Source organism: Pygoscelis adeliae, unplaced genomic scaffold (assembly GCF_000699105.1).
Source record: "Pygoscelis adeliae isolate BGI_AS28 unplaced genomic scaffold, ASM69910v1 Scaffold145, whole genome shotgun sequence".
In the NCBI taxonomy this organism is placed as follows: domain Eukaryota; kingdom Metazoa; phylum Chordata; class Aves; order Sphenisciformes; family Spheniscidae; genus Pygoscelis; species Pygoscelis adeliae.
Genome location: NW_008824866.1, coordinates 2,052,369 through 2,070,841, shown reverse-complemented (window position 1 = coordinate 2,070,841; position 18,473 = coordinate 2,052,369). Strand labels below are relative to the sequence as shown.

General features: G+C 41.9%; 2 protein-coding genes across 2 annotated transcripts in view; one reads left to right on the top strand and one right to left on the bottom strand.

Annotated features, from left to right (window-relative positions):
- INTS8 (integrator complex subunit 8) overlaps window positions 1–12,093 on the top strand; it is a 28,342-nt gene extending 16,249 nt beyond the window's left edge. The window contains exons 14-27 of the mRNA XM_009324448.1: window positions 329–439; window positions 1,129–1,330; window positions 1,873–1,994; window positions 3,059–3,243; window positions 4,723–4,756; window positions 5,460–5,516; window positions 5,600–5,661; window positions 6,755–6,873; window positions 8,724–8,827; window positions 10,476–10,526; window positions 11,231–11,304; window positions 11,387–11,451; window positions 11,559–11,602; window positions 11,882–12,093. Coding sequence (XP_009322723.1) covers window positions 329–439; window positions 1,129–1,330; window positions 1,873–1,994; window positions 3,059–3,243; window positions 4,723–4,756; window positions 5,460–5,516; window positions 5,600–5,661; window positions 6,755–6,873; window positions 8,724–8,827; window positions 10,476–10,526; window positions 11,231–11,304; window positions 11,387–11,451; window positions 11,559–11,602; window positions 11,882–11,998 — 1,347 coding nt within the window. The 3' untranslated portion in view covers window positions 11,999–12,093. The remainder of the gene's footprint in view (window positions 1–328; window positions 440–1,128; window positions 1,331–1,872; window positions 1,995–3,058; window positions 3,244–4,722; window positions 4,757–5,459; window positions 5,517–5,599; window positions 5,662–6,754; window positions 6,874–8,723; window positions 8,828–10,475; window positions 10,527–11,230; window positions 11,305–11,386; window positions 11,452–11,558; window positions 11,603–11,881) is intronic.
- A 72-nt stretch (window positions 12,094–12,165) lies between these two features.
- CCNE2 (cyclin E2) overlaps window positions 12,166–18,473 on the bottom strand; it is a 13,284-nt gene continuing 6,976 nt past the window's right edge. Inside the window, exons 6-11 of the mRNA XM_009324415.1 lie at window positions 18,009–18,155; window positions 16,659–16,754; window positions 15,772–15,906; window positions 14,826–14,937; window positions 13,815–13,969; window positions 12,166–13,410 (exon numbers count right to left, since the gene is read on the bottom strand). Of these exons, the coding sequence (XP_009322690.1) occupies window positions 13,309–13,410; window positions 13,815–13,969; window positions 14,826–14,937; window positions 15,772–15,906; window positions 16,659–16,754; window positions 18,009–18,155 (747 nt within the window). The 3' untranslated portion in view covers window positions 12,166–13,308. The remainder of the gene's footprint in view (window positions 13,411–13,814; window positions 13,970–14,825; window positions 14,938–15,771; window positions 15,907–16,658; window positions 16,755–18,008; window positions 18,156–18,473) is intronic.

The following is an 18,473-nucleotide window of genomic DNA, read 5'->3' as shown; positions in this document are numbered from 1 at the left end:
TATTATCTTAGTTTAAATTCCTACCATTAAAAGCTGGGAGCAGGAGAGAAGAGGAGATTTTTTTTTTTGTTAAGCAAGGATTTCTTGTCTCTTGTTTTTTTCCCTCCCAATTATTGCATATTCAGAGTATGAACAAAGTAGGGTAGTTAGCCATTTTTATTGTACTTTTATATGAGCAATACACTACTTCTGATTAGATGTAAAAATTAGAGTTGGCATTTAGATGTCAATCACTTTCAATATTTGAGTTTTGTTTTTAATGTTTTAAGCAGTGATGTGAATTCTAAAACCTGTTTCTGTGCAAATGTCCTATGTATTTCTCTCCCAGTGGGAAGTACCAAATGTTTACGGCAATGTTATTTTAGGAATCAAAGACAATCTGACTAGGGATTTGGTCTACATCCTTATGGCGAAGGGATTACACTGCTGTGCTATTAAGGTGAGCAAGCCATCTGAAGTTACTGGTGAGTTTGAACAATTGAATTTTAACAACACTGAAAATACGGAAAGCCCTTTTTGAGAAAAAGAATTGAAAAATTGGGAGCTGAGGGAGATGTAGTAACAAGCTCTGTGTCATATAATGGTTAAATACTTCCATCTCACAAAGTTCCATCAGTAGAGAGAGGATAATGGCTTTCCAGTGAGTTGGGCCTGGAGATAATTTCATTCATAAGAAGTTTTGATTATGATGCGTTAAATCATGTTGCATCTAAAGCCAGTGGTGATTGGACTTACTGGTACGAAGTGCTGTTCTTTCGGCTGTTTTACATAAGGAATTTATTGGAATGCTGTTCCATTTGCCTTGTAGTTGACAATACTGTAGTCTGCTAAACTACAAGGTAAAACCAAACTGTACCATATTAATGCCGGTAGTTACTTCTGGTATGTTTTTGCTTAAACTTCTTGTTTTGTTTGAAAAATCTGGAACTGTTGGAACTGTTAAGCTTAATAGCAAGTCCAAAGGGCTCAAAAATGTAAATAGTAATTGTGAGATGCTTGAGCAATGCTAACGATAATGGATGCCGAGGCTGGTTCAACCAGGATAGAGCTGAACAGTGCTTTAACTCTTAGTCTTTTCCCTCATGAATCCATTAAGAAGCATTAATTGCAGGATCCTCTCTCTTTCAGGATTTTGTCCATGCAAAACAGCTTTTTGCTGCTTGCTTGGAGCTTGTGACAGAGTTTTCTCCAAAACTCCGTCAAGTCATGCTGAATGAAATGCTACTTTTGGACATCTACACTCATGAAGCTGGAGCTGGTGTTTCTGGAGAACGTCCTCCTTCTGATCTTATAAGCAGAGTCCGAGGATATTTGGAAATGAGAGTACCTGGTAAGTACACTGCTGTCTTCCCTGGGATGCAGTAAAGCACAAAGCTTGAGAGAAAGGAAAAAAAAGAGCAACTTTGTATTGTAGATCTACCATTCAGGTGTATAACTGGAAAAACAATAGTGAAGTTTGACACTGGTTTTAGTGAGTCTTCAGAAGCTTGGTTAGTTTTTAGAAGCTGGAAATGAGAACGGCAACATCATGATGCCTACGTATTGCTAAATACTGACAGTTTCTGTTTAGTGCCACTTAAAGGACTCGAACAGGATAAACATGTCTGCATTTTTACCTGAAAAGTTTTGCTAGTTGTTAAAGCAGTCCACATGGTTTCACACTGAGGAAGGGAGTAACATAGTATTGTTGTGGTTGGAGGAAGCTGTTGTTGCTCCTAATTTTCAGAGGTGAAGTCTCTTGTAGGGCTGAGTATTGTGTTTTTCTGTGATGGATATGGAACATGCGTACTTAGAGGGAATGTGTTTTGCTTGGTTTTGTATAATGCTGTGTTTTCTCAAAAAAAAAAAAGCGAAGAACCCCTTTTCTTCTAGATATCCCTCTTCGACAAGTTATAGCTGAAGAATGTGTTGCCTTCCTGTTAAACTGGCGTGAGAACGAGTATTTGACCATGCAAGTTCCATTACCTCTGGTTCAAACTAATCCTTACGTGAAGGTAATGAGCGCTCAGTCTCAAAGCCTCGTCAGTCTATAGTTGACTTTCTCCTGTTAAAGTCTTTTGTACTTTTAAAATCATGCACCCTTCTGTCTCAAGAGTGTCCGGTTTTGTGACTATAATGAATTAAGTCTGGTATAGAGAAGGCAGTAGGGCTAAGCAGTAAGTGTCTTTGAAGATTGACAAAAGACATGGAGGTTGTGCTGCAAGAACAGATGAAACAAACTGCATCTTAGCCCTTGCTGGCTGCCGACTGAGGTTGGTTCCATAAGCATCAGGCATGTGTGGTTATGATCCATAAGCTGATTGAAACCCTGTAGCACTCCCGTAAAGGACTCTCCTCTCAGCTGGAACTCAGCCTAGTTCATGTAGGAGGCATGAGAAGTGTACAGATCTCGGGCTTCATGTCTGGTTGATTTTCTGTTCCTAAGACACTTTTTCCAAATATGCTGTAATGGTTCCATTTTTGAACCCAACACCAGTGTTGAATTTCTGGAGACATTCAAGCACTGCGTTTTTTGAAACTTTACTTTCAAAATGGTTTTACAGCAATGTTTCTACTTCAAAGTCAGGCAATGAAGCTGAATGCAGATCATATTACGGGACAGATTCATTTTTGGCCTGCTCTGCTTACCTGTGGTATTTCCTAATTTCCATTTTGAGGTTTAGCTTTTTCCGTATAGCAGAGGGTGCCAGTTTCTGTTCAGATTAATTATTTTATGAAAGTTAAGGGAGTTCCAGGGAGCCAGTCTTTGTAAAACTGTATCTTACGGTTTTTAGCTTTTATGCAAAATATTTAAGTAGAGTGTAAAGCTTGTTTTCTGGAGCCTGTAGTAATGAAATACACCCTAAGGAAACTAATAAAGGGAAGAAAAATCCTCTGTTTAATTCCTGTCTTCCAGGTTCCCCTCATCAGTGTCCTCTGCTGCTAAGTTTTGTCACATTTGCTTTGTAGTTTGTAACTTAAAATCACGTGCTTAGCCATTTTAAATGCCAGTAGTTCCTTTGCTGTAGTCAATATTCAGAGAAGCTGTAGTTGTATTTTTTTCTCTTGCATTGCGTAGCTGGGACAGTTGCTGGCTGCTACATGCAAAGAACTTCCAGGTCCCAAAGAAAGTAGACGGACAGCTAAAGACCTTTGGGAAGTGGTTGTACAAATCTGCAGTGTATCCAACCAGCACAAACGGGGGAATGATGGCAGAGTGAGTTTGATAAAACACAGGGAGTCTACACTGGGCATTATGTACAGGTGTGTTTTCTTAAATTACTTTTAAAGATTGTTTGAATTGTATATTTGACCCCGTGTTCCCTTCAAAAATTGTCTGGATTCCACTATCAGAGTGGTGGCAGCAGCTGAAGATCTCTACCAAGTGAACAATCTGTTCACTGGCGGTGTCGGGTATTAGCAGCGATGTGTTGACTTTCCTTTTCAGAGAGAGAAAAGGAGTGTGTGGGAGTCAGGTCAACATTCAGACACCAAAGCGTATATGCCTGTGCTCCCATTATAATCGGTGTAGATCTTCCAATGAAGTCAAGGGCATCTAGAGGGCGGTTTGGCTGACCGGCTGGAGGGGTCTGCTTTACATCGAATAGAATTGCTCCATTGACTGTATCAGTTAACTGCTTTTATAACTGTATTAAACACCTAGCTCACAGCCTAGGTGTCTACACTTAGCTTTAGGTTTCTGAATCTAAAGCTAGATGTTAGTCAATCTTGAAATGAAATTCTAGCTCACCTGAGCCCCGTGGGCGAGGGAAAGGAAGAAAATATTGTTGACTGGAGTAATTTCACTGTCAGTTACCTAACCTCTGCCAGCCTTAGCTTTAACTGTTTGATTCAGGACTCTGATTTGTCCACTCAGTAAGTGTTTTCAGCCTGTTCTTAAGTCCAAGCCTTATAATAAGTTGCCTATTACGGTAAATTCTGGAATGTATGATTATATTGAACAGTCTTCCATGTTAAAAACTTGGAAAAGGTGCCCCTGTCAAACTATTGACTGTTTCTTTACCTTTCTTGAGCTAAGCAGGTTAATATGTGCCTAAGAGCCAGCTGCTTTTGCTTATGCTGCTGTGGGATGGGTGGAAGAGGGTATGTGCTTTCTGTAGGTTTCAGTTGTATACTTTGGCAAGGAAAAGGAAGCAGTACAGGTGTACTCCAGGATACTGAACCTTTTCTGACCCCTCTGTTTCAAACAGTAAAGGGCAGTGTCCCCATTGTTGTTACGGAAAAAAATCAGTGAAATCTTTTCCAAACAGGCTGTGCTTGTCTTGATTGTCTTCTAGTGACAGTTTCTGATGTGGCATGACAAGGAAATCAATGTACATTATAAATGATCACAGCGTACCCTCTTCTATAAGCCTGTAGGTCATTGTTGCAGTCCTAGCTTGGAGAATTACAGTACAGTTCAATTGCTTTCCCTTTTAGAGTCAATGGTTGACTTACTACAAAGTGATTTTTCATGCCTTTTATAGCTTGATGGAATAACAAATATCTGTTATTTAACCTGTTTTAAATGTAAAAGTAAAACTTGCCAGTGACTGTATTGAAAACGAATGACCTGCTCGAGCACTTTCACTTATATACCCTGCATTTGTAAACTTAAAGGTGAAGGAGTATTTTGGTGGGTGAAGAATTTGCTTTACTGACTCTCATTTCCAGTGTATTAAGTTTGCATATATTCTTTGCTGTGGACGATTACTTACATGGATATTTGTGTCCCTAATTTAGGAGTGAATTGCTGTCCTTCATCAAAAAGCTTCGGGTAAGTTATAGTGGTCTTGAGAATGTGTTTGCAATGAGAACTTTCTTTTGGTGTAGTATTTTTCTGGACTTTCCCGTTAAATTCAGAAAATCTGATAGCTGTACAGGTGTTTTATATGGCTGAAGAACTTCTGAATTTGCTATACCTGCCATACAGCAGTGAGGAGAACCTTGTAAAAAAAAAAAAAAATTAAAAAAAAATCCTGAATTCTGACAGTGGAGATCTGTTAACATTAGGAGTATATTTTATTCCAGCTATCATGGAGTTCATTTTATTCCAGCTGTCACGAAGCAAAGCATTCCTTTTGGAGGGAGAAGGAAGCTGCTACTTGCATCGTAACTAAGCAGCAGAAGTAAGAAGGGAAATTATTTTATACCTTGTGGGTTTGTAAATGCATAGAAAGTTGTCGTATACCTAGCTTAAGTTTAAGGCTAGGCAGTAGCCACAGAAACAAGATAAAGATGTCTAAAACTTAAGTAAGGTTTATATACGAGCAGTTATTCAGGAAAACCTGAAGTAATTAAAGACTTCCTACAGAAACTGTCTCGCAGTATTCCTATGTTGCAGGATTCTTAACAAAATATCACCCTGTTTCAATAGGAAATTATAATGATGTCAGAACTTCTTACATCACTTTCTTCCCTAAGCTTTAAAGCTGAGTTTTGTTAGTTCATGGGAACGCTGTTTTTTTTTTTCCTTACAGGAGCCATTGGTTTTAACCACAATATTGTCCCTCTTTGTCAAGCTTCATAATGTTCGGGTTAGTATACATCATAAATATCTTACTTGGGTTTCTTGAAACATTTCTCTTTGTAATGTCTCTTACCATCTTTCTTCTCTTAGGAAGATATTGTGAATGATATTGCAGCAGAGCACATTTCCATCTGGCCCTCATCCATCCCCAAGTAAGATGATAATTAAAAATACAATTTTCAAAATACACATTTACATAGTTGGTTGGGTTCCAGTTACTGTGTATTAGTTACTGTGTGTCAGTGTGATTTCTGCCATGTAAGGGCATCGCTGACCCCCATTCTGTTTGCAGGCAGATTGGTCTGATTGCATGGAGGTTTTTGCTCCTAAGTTGATGGTCCTGATGGAGATGTGGGTACAAGAAACTAGGGGGTTTTTAGCTGTGTATTTTACTGAGCTATGTGCAGCTATGTGAACTATGTAATATTTTAATACAAAATAACTAATATTTTTGAGGTGTGTTTGAATAATTGCCAAAATAGTAAGTGGCATATGGTATGTATTGACCGGTTCTGGCTGGATTGGACTGTATTTCTCCAATGAAGTTTAGAGGCTCTGTGGGGCTAGAACCTCACTGTTTTAGATTCCAGGTATGCACTGGGAGAGGTGACTTTTGCGAGAGAGAGTGTGTAATGCTTAGTGTGGCTAACCTGTCTTTAATTGGTCTGATTGAATAGTCTCATTGTTACTGATGTAGACTTCAGCGTATGTTATAAGGTTAATCAGAAGACAGTTGTTTTCAAGGTTACCAGAATTTAGCAGTATGGTGAGAAAAAACATGTTTTAGAAATGGAGATTCCACACAGGCTTTGGGAAAGGCTGCCCAAGCAATGTGCCAAACCATTCCCAGCCTTCCTCTCCAAGCTAGTTCCACAAGGTTCTAGACTGCTGTCTGTGGCCATTTGTGCAGATGCTGTGATAAATTTGTAGTGGTTTCGGGTGTTGTCTTCAAACTTCTTGAAACTGAGAACATATATTCTTGCACAGAACCCTTTTATGGTGCCAGCCACAAATAAACTTCGGACTTTTTGTCCAAGTCTGTGAAGGGTGTATTTGTTCTATCAGATTTACTGTATTGAAACAATTCAACGGTAGTCTGAGTCAACACTGAGTCTTTCCTGGAGTTATTTTTGCTTGGCATTTAATGCAAGGTGCTTTGGGTGTAAACTAGGTGTAAAATCAGATTACTGTTTAAAAAAACAAAACAATCATGTAGGAATTATTTTTCTTCCTTTTTTCCTTTAGTCTTCAGTCAGTGGACTTCGAAGCTGTGGCTGTTACAGTAAAAGAGCTAGTCAGCTATGCATTGACTATCAACGCAAACAACCACTTCTGGTTAATTATTCAGGCAGATATTTATTTTGGTAAGTGAAACCAATGTCTATTGTTAGCATGTGTGTAGGGGTCCCTTGCTTCTCTGAGATTTGCCTGACATAACCCTCCTTGTATTTCCTCTTATGAAAAGAAGCTTAAGTGATACATGAGTTTAAAATCTTCAGGTGCAATAGTGTAGGTGAATTTGTCTGGGAGGTTGTCTAAGCCCACAGAGAGACTGAGCTTTCGATGGGTCATGCGGACGTGCTTTTAGGGTCAGGGAAACTTTACTGTGAGCGTCTTTGTTAACTTCACTTTTTTAGTGGGTGCAGTTGGTCCTTGAGAGGTATAATTACGCAACCCCCTGACATTTGAGTCCTTTATTAAGTGAATGGAAAGTTGTGTGAGCAGTGCTTGCTCTTAAATGTGGAGAATCAGCTTCACTGGAGCAGAAGACGAGCAGGGTAGAGAGGGTCTGTATTTTATATAGGGAAGTATCTAGGATTTGTAAATGAGGAAGCATGAACTCCTGATCTGGTATTGGTTGTGATGGGAAGCTCTTTCCTGTCGTTCTGTCCTCACCTGCCACTTTTCCAGTACTTAACCCTTGCTCCTCAGCTGGGAGCAGCCAGCAGAATTGGGACATAGAGCGTTTCAGATTCTGGACACCATGACATGGCACCCAGCCTGCACCAGGGCAGCAGTTGCCTGGGGAAATCTTGCCCAGCCTATGTGCTACTACGCTGTGTTAAATTATTCCCCAATCTAGAGTCAGTTCCTGGGGCTGACTTTATAGTTTGAGTAGAGTGGAGAGAGGTAGGTGCTGAAGAATGAACTTTCAGAAGGTAGCCAGACAAGTACGGTACTACCTGGTGTATGTGCTAGAGAAGGACATGGCCATAGCTGTCCTCAAAGGTAGTTGGGCATTTCTTCCACTGAAATTATCTGTTGAGAGCAGTCTGGTGAAATTTAGCATTTAAGCCAGATTGTTCTTTTCTGGCAATAAAACAAGACACGTGCTGTGCCTCTGCCATCTACTTGCTGGTGCTTTGGGCTATTGCAGGAAGCAAGGTGCATGTTTCCAAATATGTCTTTTTGGACTGGAAGGATGTCTGTGGTGTGCAGTAAGATGTAGTGCAGAAACCCTAGCCTGTTGCTTCCAGAGGAGACAAATTTGTCTAGAAGATGCTTTATAACCCTTGGGGTGAGGGGAGGGGTCTTAGTCTTGTGTTGAGGGCTGTCACCTTAAATATTGGATAGCGATTCAAGGTTATAAACTGGCAGTATTTACTGCTCGTACGAGGTGGAACAGCATCCCAGAAGGAGGATGTTTACGTGGGAAGCCTCAGAAGCTGGTACCTGAAAGAGCAATGGTTGGAGTACTCCTGGCATGTGTCAGGTCTGTATTTCAGAAGCTGCGTGGACAAGCAGACTGCTCTCGCCACAGAGCCCCTGAAGGCTGTCTTCACGTCAGTTCAGTAAGAACTTACCGGGAGTAAAACCAGTGCTGAACTGTGAGATGGGTGTGGTGGCGGCAGCTGGCCCTCTCTAACTTGTACTAACTAAACTCCTTCACTACGGCCTGCGTGCTAAGTTCAGTGAAGGCAAACTTCTCTTCCACTCTAAGGGTGATCAAATACCTGAAAAGTAAAAAGTAATTCTCAAAAGGCAGAATTTTGCCTGTGTTGCTAGTTTTCCCGATTGTGTAGTTTTCTGTCTATCGCTGTTCTACCACCTCCTGTGTGTCTGTGCTTTTTAAACAATGATACGCAAGTCACTTTCACAGCTGAATTCAGCTGTGAGATACATGTCTGAGTAATTCTATACACAATTGATCAGAGTCTTAGAAATAATTGCTGTGTTTGCTTTTAAGGCCATATTTTGCTTTTTTCCGTTGCAGCAACGAATCAGTATTCAGCAGCCCTTCACTATTATCTACAGGCAGGAGCTGTATGCTCAGACTTCTTTAATAAGATGGTACCACCAGATGTGTACACAGACCAGGTGAGTTAAAATGGCATTTAGATATACAAAAATACCTCTTTGGATTCAGTCAGCATCCTAATTCTCTGTAGAGACAAAACTGCTAGACATGTGCACGTTCCTGTAGCCTGTAAGATCCTACATCTGATGCATTTAGAGGTATGAATCCTCATTCTCCATTTTTCTTTGCTTGTTGCTTGAAGGCCATAGAAAATGTGAAGCTTCTCCTTTGCTGGAGCACAGAAGGCTTTTCTGTTAGTTCGTAGAGACTGAACGTGCAGAGTTGCCAGCTGGGGAAGCACTGGTGCCGGGCTCCGGTGCAGCAGTGAGCAAATGAAAAAGCCAAGAGCACGCACATCACCGTGTGGTGTGGCGATCCCCCAGCTCGTCCCTGTGGGGCTGCACCGTGTTGCGCAGTGCTGGGCAGGCAGACCAGCTCAGGAGAGCGCAGCAGCACTTCTTCCTCACTGGCTGTGCTGCAGCACTGGGCCTGAGCCTCCAGCCAGTGGAAACATCCAGCTCCACTGCGCTTCTGCTGCTGGTGTTGCGTGGATGGAGCCTGCTTGCTTCCACCCATGGTGCAGATGAACATAAGCGTATCATCTAAACACTTCTAAAATATTGTCTGCTCTATCTAACATAGGTGAGGGGTGGGAGTATGGATCATGTTAGCAGTGAGATCCAGACAATGTTGGCTCCTTTTCAGATGCCCACACTGGTATCTTTTTCCAGACTGACAGTGAGCAGAGCTGCATCGCAGCGCTGTGCGAGGTTGTCCAGAGATGGGTGGGATTGTAACTTACCACTGTCAGAGCGTGCCGGAGGTATGGCACTGTGCATAGTGTGTACCTGTGTACTCTGCAAGTTGGTGTAACAAGTGGCTTGTCACTTACAAGTGGGCCATGAGTGAGAACACCTTAATAACTGCGTGTGTTGGGGGGAATCTTCAATCCCAGCCAGAGCATGTTCCGGTGAAGTCTGGGAGCTGCTTTAACCTTTATCCAGGCATTTGTCATCTTCATTAGGACACCACCGTGTTACTTGTAGACTGCATTTTGGTAGGCGATAGGCTTGTCGTGACTGTCCAGACCCGGGGAAGGAGGTTATTTTTATACTCTGTCCGATCACTGCTCCTTTCATGTTCGTGTTCATACGGCAAGTGAGAGCTTCGGACACTGCCTGAGATCCCGAATGTTCACAGCCCAATCTAAGCTGTGCCTCGTGCCAGGCTACAGCGGTGCAGGCGTCCTGGCTGGGACCACCGTGCTGTCACACAGCGGCGCTGCTGCTCGCCAGCACGTGTTTTGCCTCGGTGTGAGAGCTTTTGTCCGTGAGCCCACTCACTGCGCAGTTCCCACCCAGGTCAGGCCTTCTCTGTGGGCGGCAGGAGATAAAGGTGAAGCGCTTTCACAGACCACAGCCCGGCTCTCTTCGCAGGAACGCAGTGCTTTGTTCTGTAGCACGCGTCATGCTCCTGTGAAGTCTCCGAAGTGATGCAAGCTCAGCTGATCGGTGGATGTACCAAAACCCAGGAATTGTTGGGGGGTGGGCAGAAGAATGTACTTGTTATTTAGCAGCAGCAATGTATTTAAAAAAAAAAAAAATTAAAAAATTGCTGTTTGTGTTCCAATACTAGCATTTCAAAACTTTTGTTTTAACTGTTCTGTAGGTGATAAAAAGAATGATCAAGTGTTGTTCTTTACTCAACTGTCACACCCAGGTAAGAGTTGAAACGTGGCATTTGGTAAAACATTGGTTTATAAATATTTTGATGTTAAAAGAGGGGGAGAACTTTCTAAAAAGCAAAACTGAATCCAACTTTCCTTGTAAATGCAGTCTGCAATAAAATAGGTTTTGTTGTTGTTACTGTTGCTTCTAGGACACTAAAAGGACCCAAATTAACAAGTAAATAAAGACATACTTAGAAATGTAAAAAGCAGAAAGTCTGTGTTTTTTCTGTCCCACTTTTCTTAGGATAGAGGTGTGTGTGGTTTGTTTGTTTGATTTTGTAGAGTTGAGAATGGCTGTGGTATCGGTGGGGTGGTGTTGGGAACCTGGCCTTGTTGTTCATGGCAACCACCTGTGGCTGTTGTTCAGTGGGATTGTTCCTTCTCCAAGAAGTAACAAGGCTGGCGTTAGGCTCTGATTCCAGAGCTATTACATGCGTTTAGAAACCTGGAAGCCGGGTCAGTCCCTTCAGACTTGAGTAAAACCCCTTTTCCTTCCTTTTTAGCTACTACTATGTCGATATTTCAGAATGAGTTGTGTATGCTCTTGAAGTTCAGGTGCTCGAACTCGCTTGCTGTGGAAACCGGCACTTGGTTAGGTCTAGGAATGGGGTGGGATTACTGAGGTATTTTGTGGAAGACTTTAGTTTGTGGGGAATTAAGGCTGTGAAAGTCACCTGTGAGTCTTTCCTTACAGGTAGCTATTTTATGCCAGTTCCTCAGAGAAGTAGACTATAAAACTGCGTTTAAGGCACTGCAGGAACAAAACAGGTAAGTGTTACAACGAAGTTTATAAATACGTATACGCAATATGTGAACGCGTTGGGTAATCTAACCTTGTATTGTCTTTCAGTCACGATGCCATGGATTCTTATTACGAATACATCTGGGATGTCACAATTCTGGAGTATTTGACATGTATCCTTTCACTAGAATGAATACTGCTAGAGAGAGCTCACACTGGCTCTTCACGGCTGGAAAAAGTCTGTTTCCTACCCAAGTGACTTTCCTTGACTCACTCCCAGATCTTCACCACAAAAGAGGCGAGACAGACAAGCGGCAGATAGCAGTAAGTGAACACAGGGGGCTTGGGGGTATGGGATTTCTTTGGGGTGCCTTTCCCTCCCCAAAAAGAATTGCCACTTCCAGTTTTAATTTTGTTGTGTAATTCTTAATAGCATCTGGATGCTGATGTAAAGTTGTTGTACCCGGACGGTTTAGGGGTGGGGTGGCACAGCATGTTACAGAAATACATCACCCCTTGAACTAGTGCTGAAAATGCCTTGTAATGAAGCAGCTTTGCTAGCATGACTGTTGCTAGTGATGTCTCCTCCTCTTTTGTTTCCAGATAAAAGCCATTGGCCAGACAGAGCTGAATGCCAGCAATCCTGAGGAGGTCCTACAGCTTGCTGCACAGAGAAGAAAAAAGAAGTTTCTTCAAGCAATGGCAAAACTTTACTTCTAGGCTAATGCTGGAAGACTATTATAAAATGTGTGGAAGTGGAAAAAAATCTTTCAAGACTTTATTATTTTTAAATTCATTTAAATTTTTATACAACATTTACAGCCTAGTATCTTTCTTTTTAGAAATAGATGAAATCTTATAATAAACCCCTTATTTTTACAAACTGTACAGAAGGCTGGAAGCAACTTCAGCTAGTTCCACAATGACTTGTTTGAAGGAGATGTGAATTCAAGTTTGCTAAGTTAGCGTGAGTTTAATGTGGATGCAGGTGGCACTTGATGCTCTAGTGCAGCTTCCTGGACTGCTCAATGTCATGTAAAACTTGTCCCTGGATGCGGGGCACGGGGAGGACGGATACCCACACTGTCCCTTCAGCACAGAAGTGAAGCACCTCATAGGCAGAGGTAGTGAATACTCTAAGGAAAACACAGTAGTTAATGCTGTTTTATAAACACTGATAAAATACAGCTCCACAGTTAAAGTACTGTTCCTATGACATGAGTGGTTGTAGAGTACCAGTGGCTCACTTTTTTCCATGCCCTCTCCAGTTTTCATCCTGTTGGTTCTTGTTGAGAGTTGGTGGCTGGATCTTAGAAAATAGGACTCCTTCCTTCCAGGACTGTACTTCTTCCAGTTCAGCAGCACGTTCTCTGCTTGTACTCTTACCTGAGGTCAGTGCTACACTAGAACTGAAGTCTATGGCAGCCCTAAAGGGGCTAAAGTTCATCGGCCTCATGTGGAGCTAGAGTTTGATGCTGGGCTATGCTGTAATGCAAGGGCAGAGTGGTTTCAGAAAAGTAAACTTACCCACTGACCTCTAACACTGCACCTGAGCTCATGGGTGGCTAACTGACAGGCATTAAGCTCTGACCTTACCAAGAAAAAGAAAAAAAAAAAAAACCACAAAGAGGTAATATGTACAAGCTGTCATTAAGTTCTCCTGTAGGGCTAGCCCAAGTTAAAGCAAGTTTGACGTGTAAGTCAAGTGGACAAACTTTGCCATTTTTAAAAAGTTCTTGAAATTCATAAGTTAGGAAGGGTGAGAGTTGAACTGAGTCATGTCTGAGAACGGACCGAGTCGTCCAGGCTCTGGTGACAGCAGGGAGGGATGCTTGGTCTAAATCTTTTGTCAAGTAAGTCTGTAGGAGGACACCGGTCTCAATTTCCATCTGCTGCTCTATTTGATGCGTCTTTTACTGCCCAAGTCTTGAATAGCAGTAAAGAGCATGGGTCACCTTTAGTGTGGTCTTGTTCTGAAGCACCAAGTTCTGTTTCTGAGACTCTTGTTTGTGATGTTTGTTGTCCGTATTTCACTTCTTCTCTGTACTTTTGGGAGGGGTTATTATTCCTCCTGTTGACACAGGTGATAACTGACCTGGGGCAGTGGATGCTACTCCACTGTTAACTTCTTCCTGTGTATTGGGGGAAGATAATGACAGTTAATACCTGTGACAAGTTCTACTTTCTTGTTTCGCTAGTATTTGTTACACTGCTAGTACAGTTCAAGTACTCCAGATTTAGGATACTGAATAAAAAAACAAGGAGATAATGTTACACAACAAAGTAAAGATTATTATTTTTTAAATGCTTCACTGGTACTTCTACTCTGAGCCTTTGCTCACAGCCTGCAAGCATTACGGTAAAACACCTTTAGTTTATAGCAGGAGTAAGAAACAAAAGGTTAGGCATCGCTGATGACACTGGCTGAGGAGAGCCAGGCCAGATGCGAGCAGGAAGGTGTTTGGCCAGCCTTAGCTGCCTCAGGGGAAGGGGGGTGTAATGCACTCTCAGCTGTCTGAATCCACAAGCCACCTACCAGCATGTCCAAATAATTTGTGTGTGTCTGGATATTATGTCGATCTTCTACTGCAACCTTCTTGAAGTTCTTCAGCTTCACAGGGACTTTTTTTGCCACAGTCACAAAGGGCACCATCCATTCTACACACTCTGAAATGCTGTCCCAGTCCAAGCCTAGAGGGTAGAACACAGTAATACGTATACAGAGGTCACGGGGAGTTGCAGTGTTCCAATATGGTCATAACTTTAAAAACAACACTAATTAATACTGCAGATAAAAATGCAGAAACATCCTCCCAGAATCCCCCAGCATTTCCTTGTGCTTGTCACTTAAAAGTGTCATGGCAGAGGATGGTGAGCACAGGCCTCGAGCAAAACAACTCTGTGGCCATGAGGGTTCCCGTTGCTTACCAGGGGAGGCTGAAGTGACTTTTTCAGCTTGAGCACAAGATTTTGGTTCACACTTACTTATAAAAACATACACTATTGCCACAGTCCTTTATGGTACCTCAGGCAACACACAAGTGCTGAGCTTAGTTCAGTGATTTTTTTTCTTCCCCCCCTACTTTGTACAGGACAGGCTTGTAGGAATTTGCACACAGGTTAATCGAATGCCACCGACAGCTGAGGATGGCTGGTGGCTGACTACATTCTAGGAGAAAAAGTAGCCAAATAACGTATAGCTAACCATCCCTGAAACAACTAAGTCAGAGAGCAGTATTAACCCAAAAGCAAGAAGGGTAAGTCTGCTTCATTTCCTTAGCTAAGACCGTGCTTCTGGTCTTATGAGGCTTCTGAAAGCGTTTCCTTCTTTTCTGAGTCTTTGTAACATCTGAAATCGGGGTAGGAAGGAAGTGAAATTAGGAGGGGAAAAAAAACCCACAGAACAGAAGAACAAAACTGTTAAGTGTCCATGTAGCTTTTGCTCTTTGGCAGCCTGGTAAACCAATACACTCTTAGCAGCCTCAGGCATGTAACAGCTTTCAGAATTCCCTGCCTAACAAGACCAAGCTTTACAAAGGCTTCTTACCTGAAGCTTTCTTAACTACTTCAATTGAGGTATAGTGGCAGAGCGCTGCAGCAGCTAGTGTTCTGTACTGGAAGTCCAAAGAATTCACATCCAGAATACACAGGTCTAAGAGCTGAGGAAATGAAGAGCGGAGGAAGCAAGAGTTACAAATTTTAACAAAATGATACTTTAGTATAATCCTGTCTCAGAAACTGCTATGCATACAGCAGTCCTACAGCCTATGCTCTATAACATGGCTGACCTTTTTAGCATCAATCGCATGCATCTAATTTATTTTTGGCACCAACTGCAGTTAAAGTGGATCTCACAGAGTTACAATGCAAACCAATTTGCACTTTTACCAGTAACACGCAAGACACTTTGCTCGCACAGATTTAAGTACACTTTGAAACTCTTAGCAGACCTCCAGGACGGTATTTCCTTAAATTAAAATATTACCTAGCAGCTCAGTGACTTAGACCAGCCTACTCTTCAGTAAGCCTCTCTGAGGCTGGACACAACACATGCCCATAAAAATTGAACCACAGCAGTTTCAAAATAGTCAAAACACTCCTCAGGCTGCCCTTTACGCAAATACACAGAAACACTGTTACAGATAACACAGGTAAAAACAGTTAACTGTCCCTTGCATCTCAAATTACCCACCCTCCTCTCAGAGCTGTTGCCGCTGTAGTGCACAGCGATTAAAAAAAAACAAGATGGATTTTTATTCTTCCAGTGTACAGAGAAGTCTTAGGATATGTGAGCCGGGAGACAAGAAACACATGGGTGCTTGTCCTCAAAATTTAGTATGAAGTTCTCTGGCAGTCAAACTTGCACATTCCTTAACGAAGTAACAGGTGAGGTGACACAAGGAAAAGCATTCTTTAATGGCTTTTGGGGTATAACATCCACTTGTGCTTGTAATCACTCCAAAAAGCATTTTCTGATACAGTTTACTGCTTACCTGTGCTATCTGAATGAACTTTTCCTGAGAATACTGAGGTAGCAGCACTTTTGGAACATCCTTCAGAGCATCCACTTGAAGATAGAGGTTCAGCCAAGAGACGATTGTCACTGGACAGAGTTCCCATTTTAAAGCCTGCAAATATTAAACAAACAGGTAAGCACCTTAAACCACGCAAGGATAGTTTTGTGCCCTGGTCTCTTTTCCCATACCTCCCCTTACGAGTTTGCTCAGCTTATTGCACAGATCCTCAAAAGACACTAAAGCTTGTGTACAATTTCAAGTACAGATATTCATTTCAGATTGCATTCTCAGTACTTTTTGAACGGGCGGTATTACAATCAGCAGAAACATGTATCCCAATACCTGTGAGGTTGGAGCTTCCCCATTCAGAAGCTGGGAAATCAGAGTATTTCCCCTGAGCCTTCAGGCTAGCTGCCTGAACCTGCAGCTCCTATCTATTAAGGAAGGATAAATGTATAAGGAGTTCTGTGACAGTAAGGATGGATCCTTTCCAACGTGAGGAGCACTGAGTAGTGTCGGTGTCAGCTCTTTCCTGGCTCTCCTGTTCCCGCCAGCAAAGTACGCTGGCAAGGGCAGTACATGACAGTGACAGCCTTGTAGCGGGCCCCGTGGCTGGCTGTACCTGTTAAGAGCCTTTACTTTCACACAAGCTTGAGAAACCTGTCCGTTTCTAACAGACAGGGATTTCACCCCAGCCAAGGGGCTCTAGAGGTCCACTGCGCATACAATGAAGGTTTCATTGTTTTGCAGAAAGAAGGACATACTAAACACATTCCTTTTCCAAGCAAATAAATGACATTAAAATACAAGGCTCAGCTGGACAGTCTTTCAACTGGCACTTACAAGCACAGCAAAGTTATTACCTTTAACATAATAAGTTCCATTCTTACAATATCATCTTCACTGCAAGCACCATCAGTGACGTAAGCAAATTCTTGTATTTTAGGAGCGTAGATTTCCTTTAAAGGGAGGGGGTGAAAAAGTGAAGATTAGAGCGCCTTACAATTCTAAGAAGGCTTGAGAAGATACCGGCAAATACATTTCAGTCCATAGTGAAGTATTAACATTTCTTATGCTAAAACAGTGCTTTTCTCATCATATTAAGTGACTTGAAACTTACAGGATGATGAGATACTAAAACCAAGTAGATTATATGTTATCTATTGTGAAACACGATAGATTTATTGCAACTCTTTTAGCTTTTGGGGAAATAAATGCTGGCCAAACAATTGGAACAGCCTTTCATTATACCGCTTTCTACTCAGCCGTTCCATTTGATGTAAAAACATACACCGTCCCATTCTTGCAGCACACTGCTGTGTTAGAAATGGCTTGCTGATACAGGTTACGTGCGATGTCAGTGCTGATGTAGTCACACAGATTTAAAAAAAAAAAAAAAAGAAGCTAGAAAAAGATGAGAGAAAATCCCACAGCCACTGTAGCTGGCAAAATCCATGGCGCAGAGATGGTTAACAAAGAAATTTGCCAACGCAGTCATGCCAGTTTGGGCCACCTATAGCTAGCTGTGTGAGTAAAAGAGAACTTGCCAGTAGAACTGCTTCTCTACCAGTTGGCTCCACAGCCTGATGCCCCACGCACTTCCTCAGGATAGAAAACTGCTTGTAGCATGCTACCTTGGCTTTAGGAACAACAGCTAGATTGGGGGGGGTTCCAAGTATAAAAACTTAATAACCGAAATTTTCCTCTCAGTCTAGCCTACCAGGCACTATACAAAAATATGCTCTTGGCTCGTAGATGTAGTGCACAATGTAATGTATCACCATCACTGCACTTCAAAAGAAAAAAAACTCCGCTAAATAGGTTTATAGGGATATCATCCTGACGTACAGGCAGTTTGAGACTTAGGCTTGGTTTTGTTCAAATCCCACACCCATTCCTGAGATTGTTTGCCAACCGCTGTATATTTGGAAAAAGACAAAACAAAATAAAAATACTCCTAGCACGTTTGCATACCTCCTAAGTTTATGTGGTCTCCTTCCCTGCTGCTGAGGAAAGGGAGGACAAAGACCACACTCCAAGAGATTGACATATTCACAACTGAAGGAAGATAAAACAATTTCCCCTTCTGACCTTCAGTGTTGTATGTACACCACCAAGTTCAAAAGATTCAGACAGAGGTAGTAAATGTGTTATCACTGTCTTTTTAGTTATTCCAAACTTAATTTCCGCCTCCCTGTAACAGAGCTTCTTACCTCAAGTTTGGAGGCAATGAATAACGAGGTAATTCCTATGAGCTGAAGCATGCTCTTGTTAATGTTCTTTTGTGTCAACATGAACCTATCAAAAAAGTCTTGAGCTAGGTAGAAAGTTTCCCTGTGGAGTGCATACACCTCACATACCTACAACAGGAGAAAAAAAACAATTCAGTTTTCTGTTATAAAACTCTATGTACATACATTGGAGTATTCAAGCTTTAGTACTAAAACACAGTATGCACAACTTTATCTTTTGCACATGAACTATCACATACCTAGGTGTGTTAGGATGCAGTGGTTAGTATGGGACTGGGAAAAGTATTTCCCATGCTCCCACCTAAATATGGATTGTCTATGATGCACTAACGTGCTTCCAAAGTATACCTTTTCCAATCTAAATAGCATCCAGTTTTCCTAAAAATGAGTACAAACAATTTTCCACTGAAAGAAGAAAGCGTCATT